This window comes from Centruroides vittatus, unplaced genomic scaffold (assembly GCF_030686945.1).
Source record: "Centruroides vittatus isolate TY-2023 unplaced genomic scaffold, ASM3068694v2 contig_577, whole genome shotgun sequence".
In the NCBI taxonomy this organism is placed as follows: domain Eukaryota; kingdom Metazoa; phylum Arthropoda; class Arachnida; order Scorpiones; family Buthidae; genus Centruroides; species Centruroides vittatus.
The window spans coordinates 1,615,030-1,630,937 of NW_027122345.1; the positions used below are offsets into that span (position 1 = coordinate 1,615,030).

The 15,908-nt window shown below is 33.4% G+C and overlaps 1 protein-coding gene across 1 annotated transcript in view; it reads left to right on the plus strand.

Annotated features, from left to right (window-relative positions):
* Ddx1 (ATP-dependent RNA helicase Ddx1) overlaps positions 1 to 15,908 on the plus strand; it is a 119,515-nt gene that overhangs the window by 760 nt on the left and 102,847 nt on the right. Inside the window, exon 2 of the mRNA XM_067275014.1 lies at positions 11,343 to 11,394. Coding sequence (XP_067131115.1) covers positions 11,343 to 11,394 — 52 coding nt within the window. The remainder of the gene's footprint in view (positions 1 to 11,342; positions 11,395 to 15,908) is intronic.

Below are 15,908 nucleotides of genomic sequence, written 5' to 3' on the forward strand. Positions count from 1 at the left end.
TTCACTGAACTGTCATTGAGGAGACACTTTTGGTAGCTCCTTGGTTCGTCTGGGCAGTCAGTTGGTCAACGGTTGCACGTCTATTTGCCCAAACACTTTGTTGTCTATGGCCCATGGTGCACCACATTTGTCTCATCACTGATTTTGGATAGTGCCATTTTGCATGCACGGTATACTTTTACCACGGCGGCATGCGAACAGTTTACAAAATTAGCTGTTTTGGAAATGCTTCCACCCTTGGCCCGGAAGTCAATGATCATGCCCTTTTGGATGTTGGATAAATTGCGTCGTACATCCATTATGCCAATGATTGCAATGTGTTTCGCTTACCTCAGATACCCTTTATATACCCTCCACTACAATGTGTTTCTACCTGCCACTTGTGATTAGTTATTTCACATTGATGTTGACAGTAAAGGGTGGTCACATTAATGTGACTGGACTGTGTATTTGCAAAGTGAAAAAGCCCAAACCTTTCTAGTGTGTGGCTAAAGATGTTAATTTTAACATCTAAGCCCTCAAAAAAGAAAAAGATCTGGAAATGGAGTGAAGAATTTTTTAAAGAACATATTGCTTCTGGGTAACTGCAAAAAATGGAAGCTTTGACTGACTCTAGCTTCTGGCTTCTTGTTGCCTACAGAGCAAAAAAGTCAAAAAACAAAATCTTTTAAGTGTGATAGTAACCTCATGCAATCTCCAGCAGATGGTATTAAAAATTTAATATTTTTCTTTGGGAAAATTCTTGAAAACAGAAGCAGACAGAACCAAACAGTTTTTTACATTCAAATCCAATTTAGTTCTTCTATTAATGTACAGTTCAGAATTTTGAAAATCAAATTTATTAATTTTCTATAAAATTTTTAAGTCAGAAAATTTGTAGAAAATAAATGAATTTGATTTTCAAAATTCTGAAACATGTTCATAGAAGAATTAAATAGAATTTTTACACAAAAAAATTGTTTAGTTCTATCTGCTTCCATTTTTGAGAATTTTTGGAAGAGGATTTTCCCATAGAAAAAAAAACATTATTTTTTAATGCCATCTGCTGAAGATTGTATGCATAACTAAAGTGGTCACAGTCGGCCTTAAATATCAAAATGCTGTTGATATTCTTCAGTCTGTTTTAAAATATATTTAAAGTTGATTGTCTTGTTGAGTAAATATGGGAGGAATAAAATTCAGAATTCTGAAAATTTAAAATTTTTGCCAAATTCTGGGAGTCTCCTATGAATCCTGGAAAGCTGACTTTTGTTTACAAGGTTTGAAACATTTGCTTTACTTATGTTTTGGAATATTTTTAAATCAATTACATAAATATACATTTGCAACCAAATTGTATTTTTCTCTAGAATTTGAAAACTACTGTTCAATCAATAAAAGGAATCAAGCATAGTAAAATATTCAAAGAAATAGAAAATTCTTTTTAAATTACTACTGTATGCAATGAAGTATGTAATGAAAATTGCATATAACTAATCTTGTTCATTTTCCCGAAATGATTTGAAGGATGTCTGTTCATTCTTGGATAATCTGTATTAAACATTAAGAACACATCTTTATATAAGTGTTATAAAAGTTTTAAAATACTTCAGCTAAATATTTGAAAACTCTTGTTATTTTGAAATTTATTACATTAGAATGAGCAATTATTTATTGTGACATCGTCAGGATGCAATTTTTAATCATATTTTAAATAACTTTTTAATTTAAAATATATGTTCTCCACCTCAAATTAGTAGTGTTTTGCCCCTGTACATTATACTTTTCCATTAGCAACAGAGTCGTGTTGGTCATCTAACTCAGTGTTCCACAATCTTTTTCTACTTGTGGCACACCAAAATGTTATTCCCCTCAAAAACGTATGATATGATACTATTAATAATAGAATTATGTAATGCTAACCTATTATTATTCTTATTATTAAACAGACACCGATACCTGTGAGCAAATTTATTTTACATATAATTTCTTAGAATACATAAAAATGCATGGCTTGTAATAAAGAATAAACAAACATCGGTTATTTTATCAGTGCTGTGGCAGAGAATGAAATACAAGCATAAGAAACACAACAACTGTGATAAAAATATATAAATAAAACTTGAAGTTAACAGAATATGTGAAAGTTCATGTCACACCTTTCACCATGTGATGGCACACCGGTTGCAGAACACTGATCTAACTAACTCCTTTTAGAAGAAAATTTTTGGATTGAAATAATGATTTCCAGTTTTCATCAGAAGTTTGTATATAGTTAATCAGGGTCTCCTGCCCCTAAGGTTTCCGTATCTGGTCTCGTCTTTCATCATCTATCTAACTCTTCTCGAGATTAAGGAAAGACAGACAGACAACAACAGTGGGAATTTATTGGTCTAGAAGTTTTTCAAATTGCAGCCCAATTATACAGTGGTGCCTCGTATAACGTACGCCTCGAATAACAGACGCTGCGAACAACGGACTTTCCGGCATAATTGGTGACTGCTCCATGGGTGCGTTCTTTAATAGCGGTCGCTCTGCGTCTCCGCTACTACGGGAGTGCGCTGCTGTTTGTAGTCATTTAGGAACGACGGTGAAAGAAAGAAAGATGGCAGCGCCCGCACTATTGATAGTATCGTGATGGAGGAATCTATAATTCTAAAATATGAGCTTTAAAAGGCAAAAGAAGGGTCCCAATTGTAAAATTTAACTATAAAATAGATTATTTGTTGAAAGAGCATTCAAAATAGCTTCGGAAAAAAACTCGTAAAGACACTTACATCCCCGCGTGCGCTAACTCGCGCTTTCACAATTTCTAAATTCTCATTCATAAAACCACATAATGGATCCGGAAACGAAAACTATCTGAGCCATGGAGGACGCCGTGTTGCTTTCCACCGAAAACTACTGCTACAAGCGGCCGTTTTTGCCGTTTGACGGCGCGCAATCCTACCGGAATTTAGGAACGCATTCCGCAGGAATTTTTAAACGGATGTCGCTCGCGCAGAGTTACGCAGAGGAATAAAAGAACACACCCCACGTTCATTTTTTTAATGATACAGTACGGTCATTTTATGCTGCGGAACGAATTAAATGTTTTAACATGTATTTCTATGGGAAAATGCGTTTCGTATAACGGACGTTTCACTTAACAGACGTGCACCTGGAACGGATTAAGTACGTTATATGAGGCACCACTGTATACTGATTTCATATCAAACTCTTCAATATATATTTAAGAAGAATTCAGTTTTCAACTTTATTTAGCAATGAACCCATTGTTTAAAATGAAATGCAGTATCATTTCCAGCTTGGGTGACCAGACATCCAGCTTGTTTTGTGCACTGTCCTTCATCTGGTAGTATGTTGAGCCAAATGTTAATTTGTCTTTCTTTTCTGGGCTCTGTCTGAAAATAATTATAAGGTACCTTGAAAAACAATGTGTTTATATTTATGTAATTGATTTAAAAAGTTACAATTGAATTTGAGTTTTATTTATTTATTTATTTATTTATTTATTTGAAAAACTCCATAAATAAAATTAATTTTTAGGAGGAGGGGTTACATTAATTACTTTAGTTAATAAATTGTATTTACACCAAATGGACTCGACTGAGTCGTTGATGGAGAATAGTCCATGAATTCTATCTGCCATATCTTTACAAATAACATCATTAATACAGAGAATGTTATTAGAAAGTGTTGATAAATGCAAATATTCAAAATCCTCACAGTCAAACATGTAGTGATTTAAGGTCGCGTTTCCTTTCTTACAATACGGACATGTATCTGGAGAACGTAGATCAATACACAAATGTTTCCATGTTAAACGAAACTTATTTAGCCAAATCTGAATGATCGTTTTTTTTAATAATAAACAGTAACTGCTGATAATAAATGTAAAAACATCGATTGTTATCTAATATTTCTGGGTACCATGGATGGTACTTAGCCTTAAGGACCCTGTTATCTTCTTCTGTCAAGAAAAGGTTGTCAAACTCTTGTAGAATTGTATTTGTATAATATTTCAAAACTTCTGGGGATGAATCTATTAAGGAGAGTGAGATACCTATCCTATTAAATAGACTCTCCAGTTTAGTAAACCAACTATATTTCAGTGATCTGGTCAATGAAAACTTCTTCAACGTAGAATAAGCCTCACATTCCAAGGATGATGGGTCAGAGATTATGTTCCTCAGAAAATTTAAGGTTAATTTAACAAAACGTTTCCGAGGGAAGTCAAGGTCCAATTCAGATCTAATTGCATACAATGGAGTCGACCTCTCAAGGCTAAAAAGACGACGAAAGAACATCAGTTCTGTAGAGTCAATGTCTTCAAAACAAAAAGGTCCCCAAAAGGGCAGACCATAAGACCAACTCAAAGTAAATAGAGAAGCTGCAAGTTTCTTACACGAAGCCATGTGACTGTTCTTAACCCGTCTCAAAATATCTATTACAACATTTATTTTAGAAAATGCTTTGCCTTTCACATAAGATATGTAATTTTGGAATGAGCCAGTAGCTGAGAAATGAATCCCCAAATATATAACTTCATTAACAATACTGACTCCTCTTCCATTTAAGAAAAACTTATTGGCCTTTCTCAGCCTTCCACCATGTCTAAAAATCATTATTTTCGACTTGAATAAATTAATACATAAACCCAAAGTAGAAGAATAATTATATAACCTGTCCAATTTCCTTTGTAAATAGATCGGGGTAGTGGATAACACTACTGTATCCAGCAAAATTGGAGTAAATGTCAGCAAATTGGAGTAAATGTACTTCGTAATCACCCAGAGAAATGGAATCTTTGCTTAAATCATCAAAAACTTGTACCATATCATTAATGTAGCAAATAAACAATATCGGACTCAAGGACTCACCCTGGGGTAAACCCTTTTTTAATGAAAAAACATCAGTAAACCCAGTACTAGTGGAAATCCTTGCTTTCAGTCCTGAAAATAAACATTGAATTTTACTAGTAAACTTATCAGAGATCCCAAGCATCTTTAATTTGGATAGCAAAATCTTCAAAACAACACTGTCAAAGGCTTTTTCGTAGTCTATAAAGGCTGCAAGTAAACATTGTCTTTTCTTTGAAAGTTGTCTACAAATAATGGAGTGAAGAATTAGAATATTGCTCAAAGTACTCTTCCAAGGTTGGAAAGTGAATTGCACTGGTTGAATCAAATTCCACTCTCTTAACCAAATACCCAATCTATTAGACAAAATTGATGTAAAAATTTTCCAAACTACAGGTAACAGTGATATTGGTCGAAAGTTAGCGGGCTCATCTGTTGGACTTTTTTTATGGATAACTTTTATCTTTACTTCCAACCACGATTCCAGAATTTTAGCAGTGTCATAAACCCGATTAAATAACTTGACCAAGTAAGGAACCAAAGTAGCCCTAGAGTAAGCAATTAAAGACAGAGAAACACTGTCCACTCCGGGAGCTGAGTGAGTTCGCATCTTTTGAATCGCTGTATTCACCTCTAAATCAGAGATAGGAAGGTCTAAGGTAGGATCAACAACACGAGTCATCGGTAGTGACGAGATCAGAGGTAAATTCGACGTATTTAGACTAAATAACTGTTGATAATAATTAAACCAATCGGTCAAAATCTCTTGGTCTGGTATACTTCTGACCTGGTGAAAACAACTCACCTAATTCCAAAAGGTCCTAGAGTCCCTAATCCCAGCCAATTGAAAGGCATAATTACAAAAAACTTCCTCTTTTTTGCCCTAATAAGTGAATTATATTGTTGTTTCAAATTTAAAAAGGAAGCCACATCAGCCTGACTATTTGATCTGCGAAACTTGCTCAGGGCAATATTCCTCACTCGCTTCTGGATGTAGCAAGACCTATCAAACCAAGGGGGACGAGTCCTCCGGTAAGGTTTGGCACCTTCAATTAACACATTTAGACTCCTTGCTATAGAGCATAGCTCGGATATAATTAAACCATAGAAATCATCAACTGACTCGGAATCAAAGTTTATATTCTGGAAACTCTACAATACTGCATCACCAAAAGATTCTATTTTAGAATCATTCCAAACTAAATGAGTCTTGATGGAATGAGGCCCATCAACAAAGGAAATTCTGTTTCTGGTCGATAACTGTAATTCCACTGGAAAATGGTCAGAAGATGAGAGAGAATCAACACGAAGGGATTCGACCTTGTGAACCAGATTCTGAGAAATGACTATAAAATCTATAACTTAGCTACCCACTTTTGATAAAAAAGTTAATTCACCTGGAAAATCTCCCTTACTATGACCATTGAGGAGAATGAAATCGTGTTCAATCAACCAATGCAGAAACTGTCTCCTGGGTGCATCGACCTTTAGATCCTTTGACTGTCTGACATCGAAAATGTTAGGAGAAGCTATATTCAAATGTGAATCAATTTCCTCATCAATATGGACATTAAAATTGCCCATTATCACAGTAACGTGGTAATGTGAAGACTAGGAATTCAAAATAGAAGAAAACAAATCTAGACATAAGCCTTGCTGCTTTAGCGAACTGGCATATACTACCAACACCAAGATACTCCTAGGTTTGGAAACTAAGTAATGTGATAAACCTATCACCATCAAATCAGGGTAAGTTTCCAGTAACTTGAATTGCCCTCTAGCTTCATCAAAAAAGAACAAAATTCCGCCATGGGGCCTACCCGTACCCGGTGGTTTTTCAGCTGGAATCATAAAATACTTCCAGTTAACTGGAAGAGATTTAGCAAGAAAATCACCTATAGAAACCATCCAGGTCTCAACCAGGGCCAAACAAATTAAATCTGGTTTTTTAATCATGTAATCCAACAGTGAGCGCTTGTTGCTAAATCCACAGCAATTCCAAAAAAGCAACGAGTCCGAACAACATCCCGAACTAGACTGGATTGGACATGATGAAGTTGAAAATCTTGCCAAACCTTCACTCTTACGGGAAGGAAAATTCAAAATAAAAAAGAGACAGGAACTTCTATTAATCGCTGGCCCGAGATGGAATACGTAAATCTCTTATCGTTAACATACAATACATCATCTCGCAAAAAGACACGACGACCAGCTTCCCAGTAGTCTTTTAGAAAAGTTACCTGGTTTTTACGGCGAACTCGTGAATTAAACAAAAGATCTGTTGCCAATCTAAACTTCACCGGTCTTGCCCTACCTTCTTGTTGAGTTTTCGTTCGAAACTTTTGCAATAAATAATTTCGACATTTCCAGGACGATAACTGGATACAATAGAATTCCCGAGCTTTACTCTGCAAACAGGAAATACCGACAATATTATGCCCCGATAGATCAGCCGCATCCAATTCCTTAAATAATAAATTAACAATATGATCCTTCATGTCTAACTCGTGCGGAATACTATAATTAAACAACATTAAATTGCTTCTGTTGGAAGCATTAACTTGTCTATCGTAAGCAAAGGAGTGTAACTCACCAATGTCGTCTAAAGGTAATTGTCGTTGCTGTTCCATTTTGTCAGTCGCGAACACATTTTTGAAAAGTCAGTTTCCAGTTTCCTTACCAAAGACAATGTTGACTGGTTAGCCATTTCCAAATTGGCGAGCCTTTCTTCGATACACTTCAACTGCATCATTACTGCACTCAAAGTAGTCTTTAAATAATGTTGTAAGGATGACATTTCTTCCTTATCTGAGTCCAGAGGAGATTGTTTCTTAAAATAATGTTCTAATTTTGGGTATTTTGCACCAGGATCACTCGGTGAACGAGGATGTTTAATTCCCTTCCGATCTTGGGTGTGATTTAACACTCCCGGGGGAGTACGTGGAAACATTTCTAGAAAAGTAGAACTAATAATAGCACAGAATGACACAAAAGCAAGGACGTACCAACTTCGGTGGCTGATTAAGTAAAAAAAAAAAACTCAATAGTTTACTATAAAATAGTGTTAAGAATTTCTCTGGCAAAAAGTTACCAGCAACAACAGTTACTCGACAGCACTCCCCATTGAATTTGAGTTTTTCAAGGTATCAAACTATAAGAAACATACTGTATTTTCATGGCTTGTCTGGCATGTCAATTAATCCAGGGAGACCATGAAATCAGATATTTCCATATGGTAAAAACAGGCATGCCAGTTTGTGAGGTTATACATCCTTCTCCAGAGGGGTACATAAAAAAAAATAAGACAAGTTATTTGTGCGAAGTCTCATAGACATCAGTTTTTATTCTAAAATTGCAAAACTGTCTGCATTACATCAAAAACTGCATTTCATGTTTAATTTCTGCATTTTCTCATCTTTCTAATGATGTAAAATATAATACTACCACTCAAAACTGGGTATACTTGAATTAAAAATTCAAAAAAACCTTTAATCCAGCAATTTTAAAAAAATACACTGAACAGAACAATATCAAACAATATCAGAACTGTTTATTTCCTGGACCTCCAGCTTTCCTCATCTAAAGGATGCATAACTACTCAGGTTTATTGAAAATCTACACACCACCTGACCTTCATCCCTGCCTTGTCTCACAATCCATTTACCTTTAAGATGGCTGGGTTAAGGGCCTTGGTTTGTAGGTCTTCACTCATTTGTCCGACATGCATGACAGAAATACAGAGCTCCTAATGATCACCTAGTACTGTACACTACTCAGCATTGCTACTTTCCATAGACTATTAAAGGCCTCATGCATCATTTTTCCTCCACCACTTCCACCTTGCTGAAAAATTGCATTCAGTACACAGTTCATAGGACTGTCACTTATTACTGGAAGCTAGCCTCCCTTTACAAGGAAATATCCAAGAAAAATAACTTTAATTTAGCCTTCTGTAGAACTCCTCCTACACTAACTTTCCTCCCTCCTCCACAATACTAAACACTGTCCAGACATGCACCTCCAATCAGGCATCTACACTATCCCCATCAACAATCATAGATCCAGCTGCCACTTAGAATATATAGGTGCTACAATGCACCCTTTAAACACCCACCTCAAGGAACATCAGACTTCCATCACAAAAGGATTGGACAACACTGCATTGGCATACCTCCTACATGGCTCTTCCAGGAAACCCTTTCTCAAGCATCTTGAGCAGGTGGAAATATATAAGGCCACCTGCAATAACATTGCTGTTAATTTTCATGATGTTGACTCCTTCCCCACAGTGTAGAAGTCTTTCTTTGAACTATAAATCTTATTATCCTCCCCCTCCCCTTTCTCTCATCTTATGTCACCTCTCCTCTGCACATGTGCATGGCAATCCCTGTTGTTTTCAACAGATGAGGATTAGTTTGCCTGATGATGCTTATACAACACGGGCAAAAATGTTTGTATGTTTTCAAAAAATTGCTGGATTATAGGTTTTTAGAGTTTTTAATTGATGTAAAATACTTGTGGAATGCCAAAAGTGCTTTTTTTATGTTTGTTTTATTGTAATTTGATCTATTATAACACATACATCTTATGTGGCTGAGAACTTACTTTACTGCTTTAAACGAACGTTTTCAACCTGATCAACAGGCCATCGTCAGGTTATCAGTTCTCTTGAACGTTTACAAGTGTTCTATATTCATTCGAATATAGAACGATTGTACCCCAACTCTAGCATTGAATTTAGAAAAGTTTGAAATTTATAAATCTAGCCTTATGGGCAAATGTTTAAATTACAAGGATGCCACAGTGTTACCATCAGCCTGGAAGTATATGATCAGGAATGGCTCGTTAACATCTGATACATAGCATGCAGTCAATGTAATTCCATATTTTATGTTGTTATTTGTATTTGTATTTTTATTTTATTCTATTTTATTTATTTTGATTTGTTCAGTTTTATGTATTTATAAGATTCGTTATATATTTTTGTATGTTTTGGATTTTAACGAAATGTTCAAACTGTTTTTAAATTTTAAATTTGTTATCACATATCGTTCAAATATAGAACAATTGTAAACATTCAAGAGTATTGATATCCTGTATGGCCTGTTGTTCAGGTTGAAAACGTTCATTTAAAGCAGTAAAGTAAGTTCTCAGAAACATAAGATGTATGTGTGATAATATTTAATGAGTCTGAGTATATGTTGAAGTATAATTTTATCCAAAAATGCAAAAATAAACACATCAAACTTCAGAAACTTGCTGTAAATTATCTGAACTTACACCATTGACATCCCCTTTGAGTAAAATTTGGGAGGAAGACGTTACCTTTCAAGGTCAGGGTAGTACTGGTGAAACTTTATTACTTTTCTGGCAGATTGTCAGTGCAGCCCACACTGACTTGCTGCTGCTGTCAATAAGCTGCTAATTGTTTTATTACCTGTAAATGAAAACTCTTCCTGGTTGTAAGTTGGTCAAATTACAATGTTATATTATTGTACTCTAAAGAATATTTTCTTTAACATTTATTTAACAACTAGTTTTGTTAGATCTGATTAATTTTATTTTTTAGTTGCAGTTTAACTGGCATACTGGTCTCCCCGGTTACATGTAGCATGCTGATCATCCCACAAAAAATATGGTATTACTGAGGCATTGTTCCACCCAGAATTTTTTTGCTAGGTGGTTGATAAAAACTTCTAGGTAGTTTTAACCTACTTCATATAAATAACCTTGTTTTGTCTTATACAAGGTTATTGACAATAGCTTTGACATCCTAGTTTAATAAAATTCTAGTTTAGTGAAATAAGTGATCCTGTTTTGGAATCATTATTATTATTTTAGCCACTTTCTTGTTTTTTTAAAAATAAGTGAATTAATTTGATTTAATTTTTTATGTTTTTACTTAGAGATTTTTATTATGCTGTGGCTTATATTCATTGACTGAGAGCCACATTTTAATATATATACCAGGCATGGGCAAATGTGGCTCTTTTTGAGTTACATGCGGCTCTTGCTGAAAGTGCTATCCTTTCCGGCCTTACTATACTATCCGCCATGACAGTACAGAACTACGGCTCCCATGCATTTTGCAAAACTTGCATTTTGGTTTTTACTGAACCCTTGCTTGCCCACCTCTGATATATACAGTATTATCAATTCGTTTGTTTCTAATTAAGAAATGATGAGATTAATAACCATTTAAACATGAACTTCAAGATTTGTTTTTCAATTTTAATATATAAATTTGTGCTTTGAAATATTGCAATCAAAGATTCTATTATTAAATTAATTGAATTATAAATAAAATCTATTATCAATTTATCTCCAAACATATAATAAAATTCATATGAAGTTGTGAATATTATATCAAACTTGAAGTTGGAATGATGATGATATTTTAAAGGCATTATATATTTATGTTATATGTATTGTAATTTTTATATGTATATAAATGTGTTAGAAATAAAATGTTTACAAATGATTTCATTTTCATATTCATAGAAATGGGTGTGATGCCTGAAATTGGTAAAGCTGTAGATGAGATGGAGTGGTCGTAAGTATTATTTTAATTAAAAATTAAAGATTTCTTATTCTTAAATTCACTAAACATTATATATATGTTTTGTAAAAATAATTGCATAAGAAGAAAAAGTTGTTGAATTTTTTAAAATTAAAACACCAGAAGAAATCAAAAAAGTTACTATCTATTTTTGAAAATTAAATTAGTTTTCAAATTTCTAGTTTTTATTAGTATGTATAACAATATTGCATTTTCTCTACTTTCCAATATTTTTATTGCTTTAGTAGTTTAAATTAGAGAGAAACTTATGTATTTTCTACAATTAGACATCATAAAAACATAGCTAAACAATTATGCTATCTGTACTTGAAATATTACTAAAACATGAAAATTTTTTCCATACTTCAGACTTTACAGAAAAAGTGCATTTCAGGGAAACACATGTGCAAATCCCCAAAACACATTGTTTATTACAAACAACTCCACTAAAACTCGATGCATTATATTACTAAAAGCCAACCAATGCCGTATGTCATCGGTCTAGGTAATGGCTATAACTCTAATAAATTATGAAACAACTTGATAGGGAGGTGTTAGGTGCCATCTCTTAATAAATTTAATAATTATAATTTTAAGTAAATAATTTAGAATAACTGAAAGAAAGAATTGGCCTAGAGTGGGACTTGAACTTGTAACTGCTGCTTACCATGCGGGTGTGTTGCCAGTTATGTTACTTGGACCTCCAGTCCGATCTTGTCTTCCAGTATATATAACATCTGATTAGTAGTCAACTGATTTATAAGTAGTAAATTAGTTGACTACTAATTTCTCTTCTTTAGTTTCATTTTTAATATAAGATATACTAGTATCAAATTATTCATATTTATACTAAAAGTCCAATTTAAGTACAGATTTCAAGAATAATAATAGTGGATTTAAATTATCCAATAATTCAAATTGATAAAGTTTGAATTAATTAGATTTCAGCTGTATTTAAATATAACAATCATAGTTATAATAAATAATGTCCTTGTATTTTATTAAATAGAATTGTTAAATTTTGTAGTAGTTGAATAATATTTTATCAAAATTTAATTTAAATATGCAAAACTGGAATTTTTTTCTTGTCTGATTTTTTTTTTTAATTTATATTTTTGAGGCAGAATAATGTTCTGCCTCAAAAAAGTTAAGCCATTATTGAACCTCTTCTATGTAGCTAACAGAATTGTGTTCATTCTCAAAATCTGATCAACTGATTTTGATTACACTTTGCTGTTTTCCATTAATTGCAACAAGGAATCCAAAAAAGATAATAAAAAATGAGGGCCTATAACTTTGTTTTTGAGAAATAAGGTCATAGCATGAGAGCGTGCAACAAAGTGATATCGCACGAATCACGTGACTTTGTTGTACGATATTCCATGGTTACTAGCATTCTTTCTACAAGCTTATAGAATTGACTTTGCCATTTTCTATTAATTACAATGAGGAATCCAAAAATGTAATGAGGGTTTATTTAAATGTAAAAAATAGGAGTCCATGGCTTCGTTTTGACGTACATAGGTATTCAAGTGATAATGTCTGTGCTCTCTGATGTGACTGAGCACACCTAATGCAATTTAGGCCTAGGGGTCGGCAGGTGCAAGGATCATATCTACCATTGCCAGTATGTACTGTACAAGGATTGCCTTTCCCAAGGCTGGCTGGTATCAGGATAGCCTCTTTGGTGGTGGCAAGTGCAAAGTTTACCTGTCTGTGTCTGTCAGGTACAAGAATTGCCTCTTCTATGCCTAACAAGTGAGTGGATAGTTTCTTTCTTTCCTGCTCTGCCTCAATTTTATTGCCATATAACAAAGTTGCACAATGTCCTACTAATTATTTACCGTATTTTGATGAGTATAAGTCACACTTTTTTTTACTACTTTTTGGGTCTCAAAATCATGGTGCGTCGTATACTCGACAGGTAACTATTTTTACAGTGAAATTATCTACAGTAGTGTCGTTGTCGCTCATTTTTGCCAACATAAACCTCAACTGTCATTGAATGGCAACCATGTTTAAACGTATGAATCAAGAAAAGACAAATAGTTTCGTTTGAAAAATAATCCTCTAGTTGTTAGATGGTGCTGATAGCAAGACATTCGGTTGAGGGACCATCTGCTTAACAGACCACTGCACAGAGTTGGTCCATCTAGAGTGGACCAACCTGTGCAGTGGTCTGTTAAGCAGATGGTCCCTCAACCGAATGTCTTGCTATCAGCACCATCTAACAACTAGAGGATTATTTTTCAAACGAAACTATTTGTCTTTTCTTGATTCATACGTTTAAACATGGTTGCCATTCAATGACAGTTGAGGTTATGTTGGCAAAAATGAGCGACAACGCAAGTTGAAGAGACTGTATGGGAAATTGATAGGCTGTTATTGTTTCTAGAAAATAATAAAGGTATGTTTATAGATCAATAATATCAATAACTACCCAAAATTCAAGTTCCCTCTCATTTCGCACATCTTCCCCTTTAGGTATTTTCTCAGAAAGCTACTTGGAGCGCTGAGAGCGACTTACCGGTATTTTGTGCGAAATCTGAATTGGTTCCTTAAGTGAACTGGTCCCTTAACTGGACCGCTACTGTGAATGTAGCTTTAACCAGTTTTTGTTGTCTTTCGAGAATTTTTAATGATCAACAACATTACAAGTTTTTCAATTTTCTAGTCTTTTAAATCCTTGAAAATTATCTGGAAAAAAAGAAAAGAATGTCCTATTCAGCTGGGTTCAAATTGGAGGTAATAAAATATGAAGAATTTCTTCGCCACTATGATTAATAAAATCACCTTTAGACAATCCCATTAAAAATGTTTTTTCTAAATTTTTTGTCTCAAAGTAGGGGTGCGTCTTATACTTGACAGCGACTTATACTCATCAAAATACGGTAAATGTTCAACAAAAAAGTAAGATTGAAGTTATTAGTTAAAAATAATTATTTATTAACTAAACATTCAAAAATCTTATGAAAATACCTTGTATTATTAAATTATTAAAAGTGTATTTTTATATATAACAAAAATTATGTATATAATTTAAAATATACAGTGTTGGTGGAAAGTAACTAATTATTGAGAAATCACCATAATTTCTATACTTCTAAAACAAAAATTATGACAATTATTAGACAGAAATATGGATACCTTAAAATTCAATTTAGGTACCAGTGCCAGCATATCCACCAACAACATTTTCCTCAGATTGTAATATGGATAGATGGTCACTTTTCAGTTCATCCACAACTGAACCTGTGGTCATTTTAGCTTCAGATGATAATCCTTGATTGCTTCCAGACAGATTGTGGCATGATGTCCCTTCATTGTATGCAACCATCTTTACACATCAATTACTAATTCCTTCACCTCATAGCATGCAGTAGAAAGTAACTAAACAATCTGCTCTTGCCCCTGAATGGAGAAGTAGTCAGCCACCTTTTTTGCCACTGTTTATGCAGCCTCTTGGTCACTGCCCACACCACTGATGTCGGAATTTTAAAATTTTATTGATTGATGTATATGCGCACACAAATTTTATTATGATTGCATTATTTATTACAAAAATTATAGTGATTTCTCAATGCTTGGTCACTTTCCATCCACCCTGTATATAGATAATAGTGATGTCTCATAATTTGATCATTTGAAACTCTTGAACTTTTAAAAAAGTTGTAATTAACTGAATAATAATTATTATTTATAATAAAAAACAGTGATATTAAATAACAATGTTTCCTTACAAATACTTTACTTTAATTTATAGATAAATAAATGGAAAGGGCACAGACAATTGAGCCATTCACTTGCCAAATCAATTAACTCCACAAAACAAAAAGTATAAAAATTGATAAAATAAATTATTTTTTAAAATTCCTTTTAAACTTTAAATTTAAATAAACATTGCAGAATGTATTTTTATATTAATATAATATATTATAATTATATATAATATTTATATTATTATTTTATATAATATAATATCATTATATAAAATATACCATTATATTAAAGCCTATGCTTTAATATAATGATATATAAAATTAGGGTTAATGTTACCTATGGTTTCAAGATAGCGGCTCATCTGATTCCAGCAAGGAAACAGTGGGGATGCACATTCTAACATAACCTAACCTACTCTAATAATTTTGTTGATAATAATTATGGTAATTTATTAGAATAGGTTAGGTTAGGTTAGAACTTGCATCCCCACTGTTTCCCTTCTTCTATTTGCTGGAATCGGAGACGAGCCGCCATCTTGGAACTATAGGTAGCATTAACCAAACTTAGTTACATGAAAAATTTGAAAATACTGTAATAATGATTATATTAAGGATTTACAAATGGAATTAATCGATTTGGCCTGTGAATGGCTCAATGCTAACTCTATTTTGGAATCATTAATCATTTCACAATGGAAATTCTATACAAGTCTGTTGAATCAATTACAGTGGTGCCTCATATAACGTACTTAATTCGTTCCAGGTGCACGGTCGTTAAGTGAAACGTCC